The sequence below is a fragment of the Macrobrachium nipponense genome, chromosome 42 (genome assembly GCF_015104395.2).
Source record: "Macrobrachium nipponense isolate FS-2020 chromosome 42, ASM1510439v2, whole genome shotgun sequence".
Lineage (NCBI taxonomy): Eukaryota > Metazoa > Arthropoda > Malacostraca > Decapoda > Palaemonidae > Macrobrachium > Macrobrachium nipponense.
Window position 1 is genome coordinate 33499041 of NC_061103.1, and position 25536 is coordinate 33524576.

The following is a 25536-nucleotide window of genomic DNA, read 5'->3' on the forward strand; positions in this document are numbered from 1 at the left end:
AATGATTGACTATTACTAGAATGTAAGGGTTTTAGCTTAAAATTGCATTTTTTTACCATTTCGGTCAAGTCAAAGTTGACCAAAGGTTGAAATTTTGGCACTTATTGTTATTTATATGAAAATATTTCCAAACTGATAAAAGCTACAACCATGGGTTGTTTTTAGTTGTATTCTACATGAAATTGCACATATTTCCATATATGTATAAAACTTCACGTAACGGCTAATTTAAAATGGTGCAAACATTACGACAATCGGACAAAAAAATTTATGATTTTTTCAGAAGAGTTACCGCACGGCCGAAGGAAAGTTTTTTTTTATAAATTCACCATAAATCGAAATATTGTGCTAGACACTTCCAATTTGTTGCAAAATGAAGGTAAATGATTGAATATTACTAGAATATAAGAGTTTTAGCTTACAATTGTGGTTTTCGACCATTTCGGTAGAGTCAAAGTTGACCAAAGGTTGAAATTTTGGCACTTATCGTTATTTATATGAAAATATTTCAAAACTGATAAAAGCTACAAGCATGAGTTGTTTTTAGTTGTATTTTACATGAAATTGCGCACATTTTCATATATAATACTCCATGTAATGGCTAATATGAAATGGTGCAAAAATTATGTCAAAGTGACGAAATAATTTCTGAGATGTGTTGCTGATGCTTTTTAGTGTGAGGAGAAAGAAATTCGCGCTTGTGCGGCTGGGTAACGATTGTAAACAAAACAACACCTTGATCCGTGAGCTCCCAGCATCCCCTAAGGCGCGTGATTCAAAAGTTTTCGCCTAGTAGGCCTATATCTATTTTTCCGCGAATTTTTAAAAAACTTTTTTATATCAACGTATATACGTCCAATCGGCACCCAACAGACAATTTATATCGACGTTCAACACGTCCAATCGGCATTAAAGGGTTAATCTATGAGAGGGTGTCTGGTTTAAGAATAGTAGACAGTTTGCAGTAGCAAATTTTGCTTTCAGACTAGTGAAAAACTATTTATGTTAAAATGTCATGGGTTCTCATCTCATAACTTGCATTCAACAAGAAGCATCACATACAGCATGCAATAAGACCACATATTTCTTCATGAATGTTACCATTGGTTTGGTCACTGATTTATTTTCCAGAACACTCATCCATCCTTCAACATTCTCCTCTACCTTAATTCAGGGAACCCCAAGACAATTCCCTGACTGATGAATTCAGACATTTCTCAAGTCAAAACAAATGTATACCTATACCAAATGCAAAATATCTCTTTTTCATCATTATCATTTTTATTTCAGTTTTCCCACCAGAGATTTATAAGTGAAATCAGTTCCCTCTTCTTATGTTATGTTAAAACATAAATGGTTACGTTACAAGTCACTGGGACCAATGATCATAAAAAGCCTTGTTGAAATTACAAAGAAAAAGGTTGGATCAACTACCTTCCATTGCTTAACACACCTCACCTTTCATTCATGCACTGTCAAAGGGCATAAGACTTACAGGGTTATCTCATGATGATGGGAAGTGTCCTTCCTTTCCCAGTCGGAGTTGATTCAAAAAACTTTCTTCCATAGATTATTTTTACTCTACTAACCCTTCAGCTTTTAGAAACTTGGTTCCCAACTCATACATTAAACAACATACTGGTATACTCACCATTTCAATATTCCCTCTAAATAGTTACTATTCATATAGTGAGATATATGATTCATAAGTTTAAGATTTAAAATAGATCAGAATAGAATACTGAATTTTGGCCGAAGACCAAGCACGTGGCCTAAGAGTTCATTCAGCGCTTAACTCTATGCAGGTGTAGTGAAAATGCTTTCTTTTGTCTGTCAGATAGAAGAATGGTGAACCTCAGACCTTCATAGGACATGAATATAGGCTTACATATAATTAATGGGTTTACTTAAAAAAGTTCAAACATTTCCTGTACTTGTGTAATTTTGCATACATTATACGTACACATATATAAATACACACAACTACTTTGCCTTACTTGATTAAAATGAATGAAATGTTCTATGACAGAGCAAACTTAAATAAAGTTTGTATGATTCAGTAAACTTAAGATGAAGTGCAAGTTGTCAATACAGAGGAATTTTTGTGACATGCAGTCAGTTTTGAGCAAAAATGCATAACACTTGTATTGAAATTAGTGCAGTGTTGAATAAGTAAATACTAATTCATTACTAACCAATTCTGTTTAAAACATATGAAACTCAATTATGTTCTTTTGGAAACCTTAGGTGCAATGAAAAATTAATGTTTTTTTTAAGGTCAATCTGTTCTTTTTTGAAACGTTAGTACAATAAACATTTATGGCAAATTAATGTTTTCTTAGGCATACATAAGACAAAATAAATTTCAATAAAATATATTTATATTTCACTAAATTTATTAAAATTTTTCTTATTTAATCTGTACCTCAAACTCATTCAAACTTTTTTTACTGGGTGGTAATCAGGAACAGATTATAGGGAAGAAGTAACTAGAAAAAGCCATACAAGCTCAAGCACATATGAAATCTCCATTTCCTATCATTGAACTACTGAGGCCTCCTACTTCACTTTAAATTCTTATAATATGTAAAGTCTTATTGCAAAGCAAACATAATGATTTCCATGCCTGTAAACCCTACTGCAGCTTTATTACTCCTAGAACAATATACATATTGTACAAAAGATATAATAAACTATAAGGTCTGGAAACTACTCAAATATTCAGTTACTCACCTTTTTACAGAGAAGCTTGGCTGTAGCAAGCAGTTAGCTTTAACAACTACAAGACGGACACAAATTAGTATAACTAACATTAACAGTATATCATGCATTGTTGTGGGACACTTACACGCAACATTGTACTCAATCATAAGCAGATCAGCACCACCAGCAAGACTAGCTGCAGATGACCTCACAATGCTGCCCAGTCTTGCACGAAGCGCATCAGATTCAGAGAAGTCTAGCGCTCGACTTGTGGCATAGGAGGTGGAGAAGGAGGATGAAGAGGGGCTGTGGTGGTGGTGATGGATGAGGTATATGAGGGACATAGTGCAGCATGACGAAGCGACAACACTGGCTGACGTAGAGAAAGGGGAAAGGGATACTGCGGAAACAGAATGATGATGTTTTAAGCATTTTCAAAGAAGATGAAGAAGGAATTATGCACGTAGTATCAGAAACAGCGAGTAAGGGAAATGCAGTGATATCTGAATTGATGAGACTGCTCAGAGATGCTGCCACTGCAGTAAGTGATGAGGAAGAGGATGAGGAGGATAAAGAAATGATGGATGGAGTCATTGAAGAGCACATCAAGGCAGTAGTGGAGGGAACGTGTGACGTACTGTTGGTGCAAGTAGTGGATGTCATAGTGAGAGAGGATGACACAATGGATGAACTGGAGGGAGATGCAAGAGAGGCCACATGATGAGGGTGCCAAAGGAGTGTCCGAACTGTTTGTGACGACACAATTGTAACTAGGCTAAACCCAAAGGGGAACGAGTGTTCGTGGGTGTGGTGGAAGTCGACGGAATGGATACGGAAGGGTGAGTGTCTAAGCCATGGTTTGAGTTAGATTTCAACATCAATGTCAGAGATGACCCAGATGGGCAGTAGTGGCAGGGAGTGATGAAAGAGGTGATATACAGTTGGAGAGAGTAGAATGAGTAGGAACACTAGTGTCTTTACAAGATGGTGGAGGAAATGAGAAGGAGGACACTGTGGATAGAGCTTCCTCCAGGAGTGGTGATATCTTTTGTTACTGGCACTATAGAGGAGATGGCATGAAAAAAAAAAAAAGGGCCACAGCAACAGTCAATTGAGCAGCGCAGCAGACCAAGTGAACGATGGATCAGTCACGTGAGAGGCAACAGCAGCCATAATAGCCAGGATCAATCATGTAAACAAGATGTGAGTAGAGAGCCATGTGTTAGAATCAAACCAGACAGATCATAAGTCATTAGTACTCAATATTTGCTTAACCAATCTGACTGATTAAATGATAAGTAAATAAAAAGTTACTTTTCTCAAACAAATGAATCATACAAAGAAAAGGTAAATTCACAAAGTCGTGTTTAGGTAAATATAAAACAACAAAGAAAATTTTTCAACTATACATTCAAATTGTAAAAAAGAGGATGAAATCCAGAAAAATAATTCTTATTACTGCAAATAACTGATGTCATTAACATTTCAGCAGAAATTATAGCATCATTCCCCAGACCAGAGGAAAAAACTGAACTGAAGAATTAATCTTTCATTATGGGTAACAAACACTGAGAGATCGCCTTACACTAAAAAAACACACAGACAATTAGATGTTAATACAATGAGACAAATATAATACACTAGCACATTTGTCTAGTTAGTCAAATCTTCAAAATAACAATTAGTGTGTTACAGTACCAAGTTCTCATATTTGGCAAAAGAGCAAAAGTGCCAAAAATCCTATAAATTCATTTCCATAAATGATGCTTGGTATCAAACCTGCTAAATTTAATAACACATATATCAAAGAATCAAAAACTACAATCAAAACACAAAAAACAGTGAAGAAATGGGTTTAGTTATCTGTATTATGTTTAAAGAATTTTCTAAAATATAATTATTACAATCTCAAAGAAAAGTAAATGAAATGAGACTAAAACCACTTTACTTTATGCAAAGTGCAGCTCAATGGCATAAATGAGGCCTTTTATCCAATGAGGAACTGAACTATGTATTTGGATATATATACATTTGTTCATGATGATGTTCAATATCCTTGTAATCCCACCCAAGATAATGTCATTAAAACCTAATTTGACTGATACTTTCCCAAACATGTGGGCTGGGCAGTCACCTGTCAGTTACATTGGTTAGTTATTCTCTCCCTACCAAAAATGAATCAAGCAAAAATAACATGAGGCAAAGATGCTTGACCATCTTTAGCCAGAGGTGCTGAATTTGAGAAGGTAGCACAGTGGGATTATTAATAATTTTGAGTGTCCTTTTATCACAGTTTCCACAGTTTTGTAACTTTTTTTTAGTTAAGTGAACAGACTCATGTATTCAATCTTATTTATACCTGTGAATAACTTAAGTATTTCTATATAATACAATGAACTCGAAATTGATGCTCTTTTAAAGCCAAACCTGACATTTTCTAGCCTCTTTTGGTATCCAAGGCCTCTAATTAATAGTATTAGCCTTTAATCTTGTCTGTACTTCCAATTTTTCTAAGTCCTTGCCCTAGCATGTCAGCATACTCTGAGGTCTAATTAGTGCATTGTATAAAGTTAGAATTATATTTTTTTATTTTTTAAGCACTTCACACCTGGATTCCTTACTTTAATTTTTTTATGCAGCACCATTTATGTCAAATGCCTTTTGGAAGTCTAGATAAAGCAAACTTATTACTCTAGTCTACAGGTGGCCTTGAATGAAAAGCTATTTTTGCTTGCATTTGCTTTCTTACTTCCAAGTATTTTTTCACACTTTGCAACCTTCATAATTCTGCTTTGAAAATGATGAATGTATGGAATTTTGGTCATGGTGGCCCTGTAATGGGGAGAAGACTATTAAGTGCTGTCATAGCAATGAAGATGTAAATCTTTCTTCTTACTGAGACAAGTTACAATATTAAGAAACTCATCCACCAGACATGCAAATAATGCATAACACTCATGCATATCACTCAAACACACTCATACACTTAAATATATTAAACATGAATGGTGTTTTCCTTTCAATGAGGTTTCTATTTTTAAACTGAATAATACTGTTTCATGACTTAAGATTGGATATCATATTGTTTAATGAGTGAAACACCAAATCTATAGCATTACTTTCCTAGTTGATTTGTCTACCAATTGCATCAGATATTCTTAGATATTCATAGACATCTTACATCTGTGGTCGGAGCTTTTCATTTTACCGAGTAGTTGAAGTTCGCAGACCCTGAGTAATCTTAAGTCCCTAAGAGGCTGACAATTTAACTGACTTAGGTTACAGTGCTACATACTATCATAATCGATAATGTTATTTCAATGAGTGAGTGTTTCTCACCAAACAATCACCACCTCACATATGCAGATATTCAGTTCTAGTGAGGAAATGGTTTGACCACATGTAACAGCAGTGGTGTACAGTAATTCTTTATATTGCAATTAGTATTACTGATACAAAACAATGTTTTATGCCAGTCCCCCTCCCCCTTTCTTCCTTCTCCCCCAATTAGTCATGCATTTTATCTAGCCAGGGGGAATGGTGGGGTGGTGAGGGTAGGTAATTTTTGGGGAGTTCTACTTAAGTCATTTACAAAATAGGATCTTAGTAAATCCTTGACGAGTAATCTCTTCCTAACCATTTGATGCATCCTTAAAAGACAATGGTTTTTACCTTAATTTTTAATTATTGTAATGACTGTATCTCCTAGCTTAATAAAACACATAAGAAGCAATCACTCTTAACAGACAAAGCTTGCAAAACATCAGTGGGTCAACTGCATGGGTAGAAGGAATTTAGGGTAATAATTCATGTCAAAATCTTGGCATACAGTGGGTCAACTGCATGGGTAGAAGGAATTTAGGGTAATAATTCATGTCAAAATCTTGGCATAATGAGATAAAATAAAAATAACAATTATCTCTAAAAAGGGCCTCCAAATTTCCATAGCTAACACAAATACTCGGAGAATTAAATCATAAGAAACTTTACTGTGGGACTATTTCAAATCACGTAGATAACAATGCCTGCTGAATGGATAAAGTAGCAGTTTGACTGAGCCACAAAGAGAACTGGGACTTAAGATTTACAAACTTACTATCTTGAGTAATGTATGAAACTACTGTTTTAACTACCAAATGATGTACATGACACTAATTACAAAATAACGTATTTAACACCATCTCTAACCTACATGATAAGGTTGACTGCAGCACAGTACTACTACTTTGAGCAAGAATACATTTTTTTTTTTTTTTTTTTGAAAACCAAATGAAACAACACTGCACCAAATTTAACCAAAAACATCTTTCTACAAATGTCTAATGACATATCAGCTCACCAAATATTTGTATATCTGCATTAACATCTAATTTGTTTATATCAGAACCAAAGGTGAGAAAATAAACTTAACCCAAAACCATATGAGAACTGAAAGACAGATACCCACCTTATTCTGTTCCATGAAAGAAAAAATGGTCATCACAAATACTTTTTAAACTAAGCTTTAATTTCCATCAACATAAGCCTAAACCTCTTAATTGTACTTATGCTTAACACCTTGACTAGCCAAATACTTCAGTAAATACAAAAAATTCTAATATTTTCTCAATTGAATACTCTACTCCTCACTACATCTATAGCAGAAAATGAAATTAACATTACAAATACAAATCATAGGACCAAGAAGGCCACATTCAGTAAGACTTTTCTGCTACTTATGAAAAATATAAATTGTCCTAATTTTTGTTGAAGCCACCAAATGCACAGCCTCTTATTTTCCAGTCCTGAACTGCTCAACAGGTGTGAGGCTTATTAGCTTTTCTTCACATTTTGTCTAAAAAACACCATCAAGTTAGTAATGTAAACCTGTAACCTTTATAAATTTGTTTTGACTTTTGTTTTGACTCCCACAGATTTGTTTTGAGTCTTGAGTAGAAGGCACCCACCTAAATCTCATTGTAAACAAATACTGAACTTGCAAAAGATCAATGAAATGATGATTCAAAAGGCTGGTAATGTGTAGTTTCTTGCAATTTTCAATAGATCTAAGCTAAGATACTATCTTTAAAGTCTATCTCCTAAATAGTGTTTTTTGTGAATTTGGTTCCTAAAAAAAAAAAAAAAAAAATTAATGTAATATAGGAAACTCAGAATCATATTCTACATGTGCCAACTACAACAGGCAACCCCATTCTTTAAAACCAAGAAATGACTGATGCTGGATCTGATATTATAATTACCTTCCAACAAATGTAAAGCTCTAACAAATTACTTGGTAGTGCAAGCCACTTAACCAGCCCGAGAAGAGTCTACTTAAGATCAGAGGTCCGGAAAAACTAAGCCCTAATAATAATAATAATAATAATAATAATAACAAGCCACTTATCTAAACTATGATTTTAAAAGTTAAAAGCATAATATAAGAACTTGTTTTAAAAATCATGTCAACCAGTTATTTTCCATGTACTTTCCAGTGTGCTAAAAATAACGCAACAGACATAAGGAGATAGTCTTCACCTGCAGCAGGAAAATAGTATCCCAAGAAACAACCTTAAAAATTCTTTTATCTACTGAAGCAAAGCACTTTTGTGGGGCTTTAAGCATTAGTAAAATAAAAAGTTTGTATAATATGCACATATCACAAGAAATTCTTCAAAAGTAACTGCTCTTATCAGATATTACTTATTCCCCAATTCACCATATGCTAACCTCACTCAATTACAACTACGACAGTTCCTTTAAAACCAAAGAAGGGGACATCCAATCAACACAACATGCTGTAAACTGTAGTCTACATAAAAACACAAGATACTGCAATAACCTTGAATAGTTAAGCACGCTAACTAATTGTCATAAATAATCTAAAATTTCAAGGATTCCCTTATTTCCCTTACCATCAATGAACTATAGTATAAGGAAAAAAAGAAAAAGAAAAATAAGCATACGCTACATGAAGCACTGACCACATCAAATAACACACCTTCTGCACAACATAAAATCTACGTTTATTGCTGTAATATTTAAAGATATCAGGTGCTTATGTTTCGAGTGCTTACAAGGGAATTAGGCCAATAGGATACCTTCCCTCAACAATAATTATTAGCTACAGATTCCATTCTCACTTTCCAACACACAAGACAAACAAGAGGAAAAAATTTCCTTTTTTTTTCAGGAAAAAAGTTTTTTCTTACAAAAACACAAGGACTTTCATTCGGTCACACCCAATAAAACCCAGTCAAAAACACTGGACCTGCTGTCGGAGGAGCACCTGGGGAACTGACACTCTCGCTCGTCTCGCTAACTGAACAGAACAGGATCTGAAAGCAGGTTTAGATTCTTGGGATCTAAAGGTGTTCCAATTGCATTCTCAAGTACAAGAACTACTCAGTTTCTAGATTCTGAAACAGAGGCTTCAAGGGCATTCTTCATTTGACTAACTATTGATATGGCATAATGTTAAGCTCTCCCAGCTACAAGACTAAATTACATTTTACAAATTACTGTTAATATCAAAACTTTAGTACTACTAATAACACAAACTAAGCATCCTTATATTATTCAAGGAATGCCATCGCCTAAGATTTTCTATTACTTATTATTCACAAATTAGTTTAACGAGACCACTGAGTCAGATTTCTAGACTCTACAATCAACCAATGAAACTTGATGAGAATGATATTCTAAAACTGAAGGGAAACTGATATTAATAGAAGATGAAAGAATTACTTGAAAATTAGTTTTCCTTTCACTAGCTGATAGAGGAATGCCAATTTAAACATGAATTTAAGCAGGATTAAGCATTAAGCAACAGCATGACAAAAAGAAAAGTCAGGAAGGATACAATTCTTCCCGATAAACAAAATCTGTAACATATTGAACACCGACAAAACTTTGTTGAACTACCACAGACAAATCACTATACAAAGGTGAATATATTAAACGTTAACTCATATTACTACATGGATTAGTTAAAATCTGGAAATTTCCTTGTCCATCTGTCCTGAAAAGAATACCTTAAATTGTGTCCACCTGAGCTAAAGGAACACCTCGAGTTATAACTCACCTGAGCTGAGAGTATCGGTCTTGGCATGAGGGGCAGGGGGATGAGAGTCAATGGAGGCACCACTCTCTAATGACACTCGTGAGGCACTGTCTGCATCTGCTCAGTAGTATTCCATTAAGTTAGTAATCAAATAGCATCTTCAGTTCAACTTAACCTACATTTCCATGTCAATAATCACATCAACATATAGTGCAAGTACATTAGAAGTTTTTTATTAATCTTATCAACGGTAAAATGAAAACAAATACTTGAATAAGCTGTATGTATAAAAAAACTGTGGGAAAAGACAAAACTAGCAATAATTAAAATTCAGGGTTTGGGCTGAACCTAAGACAGAAGCAGTACCTATGCATCAAAAGGCAAGAGGAAGGACCAATCTGGTGACAGGAAAAGGGAGGCTTATGGTCAGGTAAGTCTCAGTCATGCTGTATGTGTCCCATGGAAATTGTGATGATGGGAGGATTAATTCTTCGATAAGATGATGAAATTATTTGAAGAAAAAACATTATGATAACTCTGACAATTATATCCTACTAAGATCTGTCTGTGAAACAAGATTAATTTACTGGCAGCTATCTTTAACCCTCTTACGCCGAAGCCCTAAAAATCAAAAACCTCTCCTGTATGTCGGCGCCGGTTTGGAGTGAGCGCGGAAGCGGAAAAAAAATAATTTTTTCAAAAACATCACAGCGCGCTTAGTTTTAAAGATTAAGAGTTCATTTTTGGCTAATTTTTTTTGTCATTGCCTGAGGTTTAGTATGCAATCATCAGAAATGAAAATAATATCATTATCATATGTAAATAATGCGATATATGGTAGCGAAAAAAAAAAATTCATAGATAATTGTATTCAAATCACGCTGTGCAAAAAACAAGCTAACGAGTTACTTTTTTTTCGTTGTATTGTACACTAAATTGCAATCATTTTGATATATAATACATAGTAAAACAATAAAGCAACACCAGAAAAATATTATCACAAAATGATGTACGAATTCGTAACTCGCGGACGTAAAAAAAAGTTATTTTTCAAAAAATTTCACCGTAATTCTAAATATTGTTCTAGAGACTTCCAATTTGTTTCAAAATTAAGACAAATGATTTAATATTACGATACTGTAAGAGTTTTAGATTAGAATTGCAGATTTCGACCATTTTCGGACGAGTTAAATTTGACCGAATGTCAAAATATGACAATTTGTCCAAAATTGCATTTTTCCTAACTATACAAACCTGAGGTCCTTTTTAACAATAGGAAGGTATCTAGCGGCAGCTGGATAAGGTCGTAAGCTTTCGAACAAGGGGTTCGGTAGTTAACTGCTTGTCCGACAGGCGCGCGCGCCGCGACTGGGAGGTAAACAAATCACTTTTGCTTTGGCCCAAGCAAAACTGCAGAGTGAGGGGTGGCATGAGGTGGGGCTATGTGTAAAAGGACCTCAGGTTTGTATAGTTAGGAAAAATGCAATTTTGGACAAATTGTCATTTGTTCCGACACGCATACAAACCTTCGGTCCTTTTACAATAGGAAGACTCACTTCTTGGTGGGTTGGAATCTGAGTCTTTTGTGAACAGACTGGTGTTCGCCCAACCTTGGAAGCCTCCCTGGTCGTTAAGAGCGAGGGAGGGATCCAAGCCTCTGTCCGATTGATCGGGGTGTGCACCGCAGGATCAATGGTCAGACCTCTGGACCGAGTACTTAAGAGAGGGCATGGCGCAGTCTCTTTCGTACCATCAAGCAAGGAACTTGTTCCTGTACAGGAGCAAATATAAAGTCATGGGTTGTCTCTTGTAGGCATCCACTTCCCCCCCTTGTAGAAGGAATGGTGGAGGATATTCTGCTCCTATCCCTAGTGAAAGGGATAGGATGGGGCTCTGTCATATAGCTCACCTGCATCTCGTCCTCATCCAGCGTAGTGACGACCATGGCCCTCTGCCCACAGGTAGAGGGGAAGGAAAAGATGGGAAGAGAGAGCCAGTCACTCACTCACTCACACATCCATCCACACAGTCACACAGGACTCGATGCTGTTCAGCCTGCGAGGGTCTGGGTTAGCTACACAACTTGTTGAGCAGCCACCACGGGTCCCAAGAAAAGGTATCCAAGGACCTGTGGGCAATATCCCGAAGGTAGAAGGACGTAAAGGTAGTCTGGTTAGACCAGACCCCTGCCTTCAGGACCTGCGCCACGGAGAAGTTCTTGCGAAACGCCAACGAGGGGCCAATACTTCTGACTTCGTGAGCTCTCGGACGGGACGTACGGATGTCGTCACTACCATCAGCCTCATACGCCTCCTGATGACCTCACGCAGCCAGAATGAAAGAGTGTTCTTGGATACTTCTTTCTTGGTGACCCCGGTGCTAACGAAGAGGCGTCGACACTCAGGAGGCCTGAGGTGTCGAGTTCTCTTCAGATAGCGCCGTAGCGCCCTCACAGGACAAAGCAGCATCTCATCCGCATCATTATCGGTGAAGTCCAATAGGGAGGGAATCGTGAATGACTCGAACCTGTCATCAGGGACTGACGGGTTTCTGAGTCTTCGCAACGAAGTTCGGGACGAAATCGAGCGTCACGGATCCCCATCCCCTGGAGTGTCGTACATCATAGGAAAGACCATGAAGTTCCCCTACTCTCTTCGCCGATGCCAGGGCCAGCAAGAAGAGGGTCTTGAGGTCAGATCCCTGGTTATGACGGACTCTCGGAGTGGGCTCGAACGGTGTTCGAGTCGAGCTCCTAAGGCACGAGAGTCCACGTCCCACGCAGGCGGGACCTGAGTTCCCTGGGTGGGCAAGACCTCTCGAAGCTCCTCATCAGCAAGGAGATCTCGAACGAGTTCGAGATGTCCAACCCCCTCAGTTTCAGGACGAGCGCCAAGGCTCGGCTCTGTATCCTTTAACTGTGGGGACTGAGAGGAGCTTCTCTCGGCGAAGAAAAACGAGGAAATCCGCTACCTGCTGAAGAGTGGCTCTGAGAGGAGATAGACCCCGTCTACGACACCAACCACAGAAGACGGCCCACTTCCCCTGGTACACAGCTGCAGAGGACTGACGGACGTTTCCAGCCATCTCTGTTGCTGCGCTACGAGAAAGCCTCTCGTTAGCCAAGAGATGGTGGATAACAGCCAGCCGTGGAAGACGTTAGGGACTGGACTGCTCGGTGGTACCGCTCGACGTGTGGCTGGGCGAGAAGGTTGTGCCAAGGGGGAATCTCTCTCGGTTCTCCTGCGAGAAGAGCCAGCAGGTCCGGATACCAAATGGCCTGTGTCCATTTGGGAGCCACCAGGATCATCCTGAGATTCGGGGTGACCAGCGCTCGACTTGATCACCTTGCGAATCAGGCTGAAACGGGGGAAAGGCATAGGCGAAGAGGTTGTCCCACGGGTGTTGAAGAGCGTCCTCTGCAGCTGCCCATGGGTCCGGCACGGCCGAGAAGAACACCTGGAGCTTCCTGTTGTGCCGGGTGGCGAACAGATCCACGACTGGTCCGCGCCCCCACAGGTCGAAGAGCCTTTCCCGCCACGTCCTGGTGTAGAGACCATTCGGTCCCTATCACCTGAATCCCGACGGCTGAGCGTGTCTGCTACTACATTCCTCTTCCCTGGAATGTAGCGTGCTGACAGCTCTATTGAGTGTGCCTGAGCCCACTCGTGCACCTGCCGAGTCAACTGGTACAACGGGAGAGACACTAGGCCCCCCTGTTTGTTGACGTAAGCCACCACCGTGGTGTTGTCGCACATCAACACCACTGAGTGTCCCATCAAGCGGTCCTGAAACTCTTGGAGAGCGAGGAACGCTGCCTTGAGTTCCAGTACATTGATGTGAAGGTGCTTGTCGTTCTCGTCCCACACTCCTGAAGTCAGCAACTCCTCCAGGTGTGCGCCCCATCCTCGGTCGATGCGTCTGAGAACAGATGCATGTCCGGGGGGGGAGTGCGCAGAGGCAACCTCTTAAGAGGTTCCTGTCGTCGAGCCACCAGGCTAGGTCCTGCCTCACCTCCTGTGTCAGTGACACTGGAAAGCTTGGGGGATCCGTCGCCTGTGACCAACTCTCCTTTAGTCTCCACTGAAGAGACCGCAGGTTGAAGACGGCCCGTGAGGAAACAAAACTTCTCGAGTGACGACAGGTGTGCCGGATCACGTACTTTGCCATCGCTGAGCTACCTGTTCCTGCCGAGACAGGAACTGGTTGGCTGCCTCCCTGAATCTGCTGATCCGCGAGTCTGCGGGGAAGACTCGCCCTCTGCTACCGTGTCGATCAGCATACCCCAGGTACTTCATCCTCTGCTTGGGCTCGAGATCGGACTTCTCGAAGTTCACAACGATCCCCAGATCGCGACAGAACTCGAGCAGTCGATCCCTGTCCTGTAGCAACTGCGAGCGGGAGCTCGCCAGGACTAACCAATCGTCGAGATACCTCATCAGACGTATCCCGTGCGAATGGGCCCAAGCAGACACCAGAGTGAACACTCGCGTGAACACCTGTGGGGCGGTTGAGAGACCGAAGCACAGTGCCCTGAACTGGTACACAACCGTCCCGTCGAGGATGAAGCGGAGGTACTTTCTGGAGGACTGGATGAATGGGTATTTGGAAATACGCATCCTTCAAGTCCACTGAAAGCATGAAATCGTTCTCCCTGATGGAGTCGAGCACTGAGCGTGCCGTCTCCATCGTGAACCGGGTCTGGCGAACAAAAAAACGGTTCAGGGGAGAGAGATCTACACCGGGCGCCAGCCTCCCGTAGACTTTTCCACCAGGAAGAGTCGACTGTAAAAGCCCGGTGACTGATCCGTGACGATCTCTACAGCTCTCTTGCTCAGCATGGTCTTGATCTCTGTCTGAGTGCTACGTCCTTCGGTGACCCGGGGACGTACGACTGCTGTTGGACCGGGTTGGAGGTGAGGGGTGGCCGAGATTCGAAGGGTAATAGATATCCCTCCCGAAGGACATCTACAATCCAGGTCTCGGCGCCGTAGCGCTGCCAAGTTGCCCAATGGCTGGCCAGGCACCCCCCCACTTCCGGCAGCAGGTGAGGGGGAACGCCGTCCCTAGCGTTTCTTCGACTTCTTCCCAGAGCCTCCACGGGATGAGGAGGGCTGGGAGGAGGGCTGGTTACGGCCCCCCTTGCTAGAAGTCGAAGAAGACAGAGTCATTCCTCGGGCTGCGACGCAGCAACCGTCTTAGCAGCCCGAGGAAGCGCTAGCCGAGCTCTTAGACTTGGCCGCAGTGGCCGAGGCTGCCCAGAAGCCTTCGAGACTGCCTGGTGAACCAGACGGTCACTGTCATCAGTGCGCCGTCTGTCCACCGCAGCGTCCACCATCTCTCCTGGGAAGAGAGACGTGGAACTCCGTAAAGGTCCGTTTCGAAGTCCCAATGCCGCTTCACGCCCGGCCGCCCTGGAAACCCGAGTAAGGACAGCGTCCCTTCGTCGGAGAACCAGGTTGGCCCACAGGTTCACCGTCTGGTGGGCAAGGAAAGAGATGGCTCTTCCCCAGACTGGCAAAGTCTCCTGAAAGGCCGAGTCATCTTCGGAGGAGAAATTCCCCCGGAGTGGCTGCGACCTTAGATACTGTGAGGGACCACAAGAATCTAGCCAGGTAGACGGCCTGGAAAGCTGCCATGGCGGTAGATTCCAGCCTAGTGCCTCTTGCTGCGAGAACCACAGGTTCTCGGACAGGAGCTGTTGCAGAGACACACCCGGAGTCAGCCTAGCTAACTCCGGGTTCACCTGTTTGGGCGGCATCGGGTCTTCAGATGGCACGTAAAACCGCCGCTGTCGTAGCAGAGGAGGTGGAAGTAGCTTGCTAGACCTGCCAGACTTCAGCGAACCGTCCTGTCCAGAGACAAGCGATTCAACCTGGTCCAGCACTGAGTCAGCCAGCTCTGATCGCGGCAAACCACGTCGGTCTGGGTTCCCTCTTCGGGCCCAGAACGACTCGAGCCGGGACGTGGGCTCGGATGGTGGGAGCGGCGATCCTTCCCCGAGGTCGTTGTGCTGACGAATCAGCGCAATAACCTCGGCAAAGTTCCTCTGGATCTCTGGAGTGACTGCATCCTGTGGAGTCGGACCGTCCAGTCCCTCAAACAGGAGCACCTCCCGAGACCCTCCTCCCTCAAGGAGAGGAGCAGCGACAGCCCCCTCTCGGTCTCCTCCAACCACCTGTGCGTACGACCTGGCTGGTCCGAGAACCGAGCCTGGTACGTACGACGACGTGGCGGGATCCTGAGGGGCGCACCCCTCACGATCACTCCTCACTACCTCGCCCCTCCCGGCCCGGTTTAACCCGAGGATGGTTGAAGGTATGGGAGAGGCAGACCTTGGACGCTCTCTCCTCGCTCACTGGCAGAACCAGCGGGCTTGGAGGGACTGCAGGCGATCGCCAACCCGCGGTGGCGATCGAGCTGCAGACCTAGTCGAGCCGTCTCGATGTGGAGAACGGCTGGACCGAGAACAGCGGCCCCGGTCTCGTGTGTCAGAGGAGCTGGTGCTGGTCGCCGTACCCGATCGCTCTCTGTGAGAGCGACGGTCAGGCGACCGGCGAGCTCCACTGTCACGGTGAGACCGGTGCGTATCCTCACGGTGCGTCAGTTCGCTGGTACCAGCCGTGGCTGGTGCCGGCGAACGGGGGGACCTCTTCCCAGCCTCAGCCCGTGGCCGGTCATGGACCGTCACGTCCGCCCGGGTAGCCAGCTGCTCGCCGCGAGAGCGAGAGCTGGTCTGGTGAGAGTCGCGTGAGCGGCTGTCACCAGTCTTCCGCTCCGTACCGTGAACCTGACGCTGAGCGGACTCAGAGGTCTGGTTCCTGCTGCACGGTCGCTGTAGGCGACCGTACACTCGGTACCTCTCGCGAACAAGCGGCCGAGCCGGATCCTGCTGCGTTGGCTGAACCACTGACAGCAGGTGAGGAAGTGCCCGGTGTTAGCCGGCACCCCTCTGTCCCCGTAGCTTCTTCCTTGCGGGAGAAGAGACGCGTCCTGCTCCCGAAGGAGGAGCAGGGCGACCAGCGGAAGAAACCCCCCGTCTCACCAGAGCGAGACGGGGGCCCTTAGAAGCTCCCGAAGGAGACTTCTTATGGGGGGGGGAGGCGACCTTCTTCTTCTTAGGCGGGGGAGCCTTAAGAAGAAGGGGAAGAGGCGGCAGACGACGACGACGAAGAAGACGATGAAGACGACGACGACACCTTCCTCTCCTCCTCTTCTTCTCTTCGTCAACCTCCTCAGGACCGACGTCAGATCTGTCATCCAGGACGGAGCCGGGGCTGCTGTTGCCGAAGCAACAGGGCCCGGACGTATGTCCGAACAGACCAGCATCGGAGCAGCGGCGCCAGGAACAGGAACAACATCAGCAGGTGCGAGCATCACAGGAACGGCAGTCGAGACGGCAGGAGCAGGAACAGGAACAGCAGCGGTGGTCACGGCAGGTACGGCAGACTGAGAGGGTGGTACAGATGGTCGAACCAGCGGCACAGACGTCATCGTACCGGTGGGAGGTCCAGGGGCGAGCTCTTCGGGCACATGAAGTCCGTCGCGGCAGCACGGCAAACCAGGTGGCGGCATCACACCCCGAGTTACGGCGACTGGCCCTGCACCGATGTTGTGGGTGTTACAGAGACCGCGTGCTGGGTGTACACCAGGTGAGGAGGTGACGCGTAGCCGGGTGTTGTCAGGGTCGTGGTGGTGGTTGTGACCGTTGCATGAGTAACCGCCACGGAGCCAGCGATGATAGAGCAGCCCCTGGACACTCGGCACGCCCTGCAGCCCCAACGATGCCCACACCTGTCCGAGGTCATCCTTCACGGCAACCGCACCCTGAGGAGGCAAAAAGTCGGGTGATTAGAAGGATCCTCTACCCGCTCGCGCGAAGACGAGCGGATAGAGGACCCAGAATACAACTCTACGTCAGGGTATCTAGCGCCCTCCTCCACACTCGACACGTCGGGAGAGGAGAAGGACCTAGACACCCCCCCCGAAGGGGAAGGCGCGAGACGTGGAAGTTGAGCGGGCGGCAGGAAAGAAGACGAAGTGTCCGTCACCAAAGGAGTCGCGGGAGAGCTTTCCGACGACTCCTTTGCAGGCCTTCGCTTCTTCCTGCCCTCATACAATGTCCACTGCCGCCTCCGACCATCAATACACACATCACAGGGCTCGGCCCGGGTGCATTTCGCGCCCCGCACACCGAGCACACAAAACATGAGGGTCAATCTCCGGGAATGATCTAAACTTCCCGCATTTGCGCCCTTCGATACCCGGGCAAAGTCTCCTTGGGGTAGCGAGGCGAGGAGATTCCATCATTATTCACTTGCAGGCGTAATTAATATGAAAAGAGAGAATAATTGTACTTACAAGCTCTTTCATACACAATTACAAACAAACTTAGAAAGCAAACGACGAGCAGCGGGCAGAGAGCGAACACACACGTCCATCCACTGTGAGGCCGAAAGCAAAAGTGATTTGTTTACCTCCCAGTCGCGCGCGCGCGCCTGTCGGACAAGCAGTTAACTACCGAACCCCTTGTTCGAAAGCTTACGACCTATCCAGCTGCCGCTAGTACCTTCCTATTGTAAAAGGACCGAAGGTTTGTATGCCGTGTCGGAACAATTTTTATATATATATATTTTTTTTATATGCACATATTTCGGAGATGGAAAAAGCTACAACCTTCACTTATTTTTTATTGTATTCTTCATGAATTTGCACACATTTTGATATATGAAACTCTATAAAATGGCTAATATGAAAAGGAGCAAATATTAGGATAATGCGATGTTACGTATTTCGGAGACTTGCGGCCGGCGAATCGGCGCGCGGAGTGAAGGTAAATATATTTTTCAAAAATTCACCATATATCACAATATTGTTCTAGAGACTTCAAATTTGTTTCAAAATGAAGAAAAATGACGGAATATTACTAGCCGTAAGAGTTTTAGCTTACAATTGCGTTTTTCAACTATTTCGGTAGAGTCAAATTTGATCCCGAACGTGATCTATTTATCGTGATTTATATGCAAATATTTCGAAAAAAGAGAAAAGCTACAACCTTCAATCATTTTTAGTTGTATTCTACATGAAATTGCGCACATTTTCATATATAAAACTTTATGTAACAGCTAATTTTAAATGGTGCAAACATTTCGACAATCGCACAAAAAAAAAATTCTGATTTTTTTCGGAAGAGTTACCGCGCTGACGTAAGGAAAATGTTTTTTTTTTTTCATAAATTCACCATAAATCGAAATATTGTGCTAGAGACTTCCAAGTCGTTGCAAAATGAAGGTAAATGATTGAATATTACTAGAATATAAGAGTTTTAGCTTACAAGCAATTGCGTTTTTCGACCATTTCGTAGAGTCAAAGTTGACCGAAAGTTGAAATTTTTGCACTTAACGTTATTTATATGAAAATATTTCAAAACTGATAAAAGCTACAGCCATGGGTTGTTTTTGGTTGTATTGTGCATGAAAAATTGCGCACATTTCAATATATAAAACTTTTTATGTAACGGCAAATTTAAAAGGGGCTAAACAAGGGTTGCAAACATTAGGACAATCGCCACCGGAAAAATTTTATTGGAAAAGAGTTTAATCGCACCGAACGGTAAGGAAAAAGTTTTTTTCATAAATTCACCCATAAATCGAAATATTGTGCTAGAGACGTCCAATTTGTTGCAAAATGAAGGCAAATGATTGAATGATTACTATAATATAAGAATTTTAGCTTACAATTGCGTTTCTCGACCATTTCGGTAGAGTCAAAGTTGAGCCCGAAGGTTGAAATTTTTGTACTTATCGTTATTTATATGAAAATATTTCAAAACTGATAAAAGCTACAATCATGAGTATTTTTTTGTTGTTGTATTTTACATGAAATTGCGCACATTTTCATATATAATACTTCATGTAACGGATAATTTAAAATGGTGCAAAAATTATGTCAAAGTGACGAAATAATTTTTTGAGAGTGTCACTGATACTTTTTAGTGCGATAAGAAAGAAATTCGCGCTTGCGCGCCTGCGTAGTGATTGTAAACAAAACAACGCCTTGATCCGTGAACTCCCAGCATCCCCAAGGCGCGTGATTCAAAAGTTCTCGGCTGGTAGGCCTATAGGTATTTTTTCCGCGAATTTTTAAAAAAACTTTTTTGAGCCAACGTATGATACGTCCAATCGGCATACGGGAGACATTTTGACTCGACGTTTAATACGTCCAATCGGCGTAAGAGGGTTAATATGGTCAAGGTCAAAGTCACATCATCACTAACCTTGATCCCATTTGAAATGGGTTCATTAGCAAAATATTTATGCCAAATATGAAGGCTTCCCCTTTATACACAAAGTCATGAGTTAAGGCCAAGGTTAAAGTTAAGCAAGAATGGATGGCATTGAACCCATAATTTTGCCTTTTGTTACAATCAATATATTAGACTGACATGCAGACATTTGGATAAACAGAGGGAAACTTAATAGCCATCCTTATTTGGTCAATAGGATATAAAAATAATACCTTGATATAATGACAATTACATTGAAAGAAGGGAAAAATCACATTGCAATTTGTACTTTTCAAAGGTATACAAACCAGAGCCTTTTATGTGGAAGTATTCCTAAGCATGAGCTAAGTCATTGGAACTTTGTACCAAGGTAGTTAACTGGTGGAAAGCACTTTTTCCTTCAGCATAAAGGAAACAAGTAGGGTGGCTATGATGAGATTAGGAATAAAATATTTGTCTTTGTTCCTACTCAAGTACAAAACATGACAAATTTGTAACTAATTTGTATTTTTCATAACTAACAAACCTGAGGTCTTAACATTAGGATTTACTAGCGCCAAGCAGGAAACCGGTAAAATTAAAATTAAACTTGTGCGACCCAGGGACTATTGGCCATCTACCAGGTCTCACGGGGCATGTATTACCCAGAATAACCCTTGGTGTCCTGTGACCTACCAGTTATCTTTCTACCGCCTTTAAGATAGGACGTGTTCTCTGTCTATCTGTTTAAAGCCGGTTTTTAGTTTGCCCGTTTTTATCCATTTCTTTTTCATTTTCTTATTAATTCTCTTTCTCTGAGTGTGCCCAGTGTGGGTGTGAGCTGTAAGAGTGTAAGTGGTGAGATGGAGTTTTTTTGCGTCACCATCGGGATCTTCTTCCGTTTCAAAGGCAAGACAAGGAAATGCCCTGGAATCAGTGGCTTTCTGTGTTCAAAATTCCTAACTTCGGTGTCAACGGATCCTCATCCATGTAGTAGGTGCAGAGAAAATGTATATACAATTACTAATCCTTTTCTGTTTGTAATGGTTGGTTGGTGGAACAGTGGAGGAAGTTTTATGAGAAAGGCCAGTACAAAAAGGAGTCGACGCCATCTTTGGATGACCAAGGGTTGCCGGCTTCTTTTGTATCGGCGATACACCAGACTGCTCCAAATGTTTTGCCACCTGCCTTTGATTTGTCCCATACCCCTTCGGTTTCTCCTAGCAGTTCGTTATCGGAAAACTCCAGGAGGGGTTTTGCGTAATTTTATGCATAATATTTATGCTCCGTTGTTCCCAGCAGGGAGGGGGGGAGCATCGCCATCTTTGTTCCAGGTGCCGGCTCCCGATGCGAACAGGATGGAAGGTACGTGGGCGGCACTAGGCCTACCAGGCGTACCAACCTTGGAAGGTTTGCTGTCGCATTATATGGCGTCACGGTTCCAGCAGAATCCGGCAGCGCTGAATATTCCTCACCCCTGGTTTTGTCCTTTATGCGAAATAATGCTGCGGCTACGCCAACAACTTCAATGTTGATGGCGATGCAGAACGCGGGAGGTAGTTTTGCTGCAAACGCAGGGATGCCAGCAGCAGCCGCACAGTCTCTCCCTACAAGATTGGTAACGTCAACAACCAACGTCACACACGACATGGCGGACGTGATGACGTCACAGCCTACTGCTTCTCAGTCTTCTTCTTCGCTGCCTCCGCACTCAAATACGCTTTTCTGACTTGGTAGTACACACTGTAATGAAGAGATTACAGGATCTAGAGAAGAAAATTAATAAGAAAGACAAAAAGAAAAGGCGTGATTCGTCTTCTTCTTCTTCTTCCTCTAGCTCGGCGTTATCGCTAAGTTTGATGACGTCACGGCGTGTACCAGTCAAGCGTTAGAGGATATACGGGATTTCGTGACTGATCCTCGGGCCAAGAGGAGAAGAGTGAATTCTTCTTCATCTTCGGGCCAGGACTGTCACATCCCAGTCAGCAAGAAAGGCAAGAAGTCAGTGGCTGGTAAGCTCAATGCTAGCGGATGAAGCCGTTTACAAGAGTCCGAATGAGCAAGTGAGCAGACGGTCGCTGGGCTGGCGGCCGATGCGGAGTTGCCAGTAGAGACACAAAGTCTAAGGAAGGCTACAATGTCGTTGGCGAAATTGACGTTGGGAGCGAAAAGTGCAGCAAAGGATAGAGCACAGATACCGGTTTCGCCTGTAAGACCGTTTAAAATACGGAGAAAAGATTAAAAGGCTCCTATTAAAAGAACGAAAAATAGTGTATTGGCAACCTCGTCTGATACGTTTGTTGAAGGAGTTGTCCGCCTAGATGAAGGATCAAGGCCGAATTCTCCGACAGTCGTTGGAGACGATATCAATCGTCATGGAGAAGAAGTGAACTCGGTTTCGAGAGAGGCTTCATCTTGGAGGTATAGGCGAGATTCTCGCTCTCCGTTCCGCGAGCAGAGAAGAAGTGGAGGCGGTCTCGTTCTCCTGCCAACTGTTATCCGGGTATTGAGCCGTCGGCGATCAGCCGAGATCAAAGGGACCACGGCCGTAGGGGCAGACGGCCACGAAGCACCCGGACGTTTGTCAGGGGATAAGAGTGAGATAGCGTCTCCGTGCCTGAGCACGCTAGAACCGGATGGAAGGAGAAAACCAAGAGTTTCTGGCTTCGTATGCAGAGGTGGTTGATTTTGATTCGTCAATTCAATAACCTTTTGGGAAGAAAACGGAACACACCTGCCAGTATGCTTCCTCCGGGATTGACATGGCGTTTGGGTTGAAAAAGGATACCAAGGTGTCGTATGAATTGCCTTGTTCAAAATCATGCGGAGTCAGTTTTACAGCATGTAAACGCACGGATTGCGGGAAGGGATAATTCCTTAAGATCAAATAGATCTTTTAAGTTTATCCCTCCTCCAATGATGAAACATAGGAAATATTATACGACATCGACGGTTCCTTTTGCTATCTAGACAAATTAAACCAAATGTGGTAAGGTTAAGACCTGGATTAACCTTAGATCAAGTGAAAATGGAATGCCCTTCGATGATTGCCAAGAGGCTGCTACGTTAGAAGCAACAGCTTCTTCTGTCTCTCAGACTGCTTCTTGGCTGGATCTTTGGTCAACAGCAGTGGCGAAGATTGCATCCTCAGAAATGACGAGGAAGGTAGTGCATGAATCAACTGGTTCATTAGATTACTACATTCAGGTGCCAAAGCAATTGCGTACATGACAAATTTAAGTGCCAATGTTTGGGCAAATATCCCTGTTAATGAGAAGGGACGCAGCTTTGGCTAGACTAAGTCACACTGTTGATTTGGTTCGGATTCCCTGCTAGCAATGAGGAAAGGGAATATCTTAACAGTCGCAACTGCTGTTGCCAGAAGCCATACTAGAAGAGGCTATAGATAGAAAAAAACCCGGATGGACACTAACAATAGATTTGGTACAGCAGGCAGTTAGAAAAAACATCTAACAGTCAAAATAACCCTATGGAGGTAAGGCAAGCAGCAAATACCTCGAAAGAAGACAGTGAGGAATAGCATCCCTAGTAAAGCAACAAGACCCCTCTTCCCCAAAGAAATTAGCTCATCGGCCTTTCACAATAGAAATAATAGAGGAAGGGGGATTAGGGGAAGAGGGAGAGGCTCAAGGCGATAGGATGGGCGCCTCTCATCACTCAGCCACACCAGTGGGGGGTTGCCTGGCAAATCACTGGAAGGTGATTCTGTTCGAAGTATCCCCACCCCTGACGGAACAGCCATTACCTCACCTTACTTATGCTCAAGAAACTCAGAAGCTTTTATTCTGCAAGAGGAAGTGAAGATGATGATGGAAAAGGGGCTGTGGAACAAGTATCCGTTCCATCAAAGGGGTTTTACAGCAGGATTTTTCCTTGTACCCAAAGCCAACGGGGACTGGAGGACAGTAACAGACCTGTCAACATTGAATCTTTTGTTTTTAAGAAAAACCAGATTCCAAACAAAATCGAAACTCCAAAGACGGTTCTACAACCAGTCAGGATCAAGGACTTTATGCTGACAATCGACTTGAAGAAGCATACTTTCAGATCCCAGTCCATCAGTCTTCAAGGAAATTTCTCCGCTTCAATCTTGCAGAGAAAATTTTCGAGTTCAAAGTTCTGTGCTTCAGATTGACAACGTCTCCTCAAGTTTTTACAAGAGTGTTCACTCTTGTGTCGACATGGGCGCATGCTCAGGGGATCAGGCTAATAAGATATCTAGACGATTGGCTGTGATAGCAAAGTCCAGAGAGAAATTACTCAGGGACAGGGTGACCCTTCTTATACGGTTTTGTCACAGCTTAGGTATTTGTTATAAATCAGGAGAAGTCGCAGTTGATCCAAGTCAGCGGCTGGTGTATCTGGTAATGGTCATAGACACAATAAAAGCCAAAGTATTCCCGACAGACCAGAGAATAGAGAAATGCAAACAAGTGGTGAATGCCTTTCTGGAAAAACAAACACAGACAGCACAACAGTGACAGGTAGCACTGGGAGTTCTAACTCCCTTGGAGAAACTAGTACCACAAGGGAGGCTACACCTCGATCGCTACAATGGAGGAGAAGGAGAGTTTTTGGTCCACCAATAGCAGATCACCCGGTAACAAAGCAGATTCCCTTGTCGTCAGAAGTGCAGAAAGACTTGCTGTGGTGGGTGAAGGACAACAATCTGACAGTGTGTTCCCCTTCAGCAATCCTCCCCGGATTCTCTTGCTGTTCTCAGATGCGTCACTAGAAGGTTGGGGAAGCACATATGGAGGAGCTGATGGTTTCAGCAAAATGGCAGCAGCGAGGGACAGAAAACTCCATATAAACGTGCTGGAGTTAAAAGCAGCATTTCTAGCACTACAGGAGTTCAGGGAGAGGGTGAAGGAACAGTCATTGGTATTGATGTCAGACAACACTCCACAGTAGTAGCTTACATAAACAAACAAGGTGGTCTAGTGTCTCGACAGTTACATGTGATGACAGTTCAACTTTATCAGTGGGCTGTAGAGAACCTAGTAGACATCAGAGCCAGATATATTCCGGGGAAAAGAAACATAGTGGCCGACAAGTTGAGCTGCAGGGATCAGATCCTGAGTATGGAGTGGTCCTTGCACCAACAGGTGGTGGACAGGATGCTCATGTTGTGGGAAAGGCCGATCATAGACCTATTCGCAACCAGGTACAACAAAAGTTGGAGGTGTATTGTTCGGGTTGTCCCAGACGTAGAGGCGGCAGTAGCAGCAGATGCGCTACACCACCCATGATACAATCTGAACGTTTACACATTTCCTCCATTTGTCTAATTCGTCAGGTTCTGAACAGGGTAATGCGGTCTCAGAACCTCAGAATGACTCTGGTAGCTCCTTTATGGTCAAAGGCAGAATGGTTTCCAGAACTCTTGGAACTCCTAATAGACGTGTCGAGAGAGTTACCCCCATGGAACAACCTACTATGTCAGCCGCAGTGGAGAGGTACACCGATCGGTGAAGTCCCTATCACTTCACGGGATGGAGACTGTCAA

The 25536-nt window shown here is 43.4% G+C and overlaps 1 protein-coding gene across 1 annotated transcript in view; it reads right to left on the bottom strand.

Moving 5' to 3' along the window:
• The window catches only part of LOC135213323 (DENN domain-containing protein Crag-like), a 248453-nt gene extending 245406 nt beyond the window's left edge, over positions 1-3047 (bottom strand). Inside the window, exon 1 of the mRNA XM_064247304.1 lies at positions 2849-3047. Coding sequence (XP_064103374.1) covers positions 2849-3047 — 199 coding nt within the window. The remainder of the gene's footprint in view (positions 1-2848) is intronic.
• Between the last annotated feature and the right edge of the window lie 22489 nt (positions 3048-25536).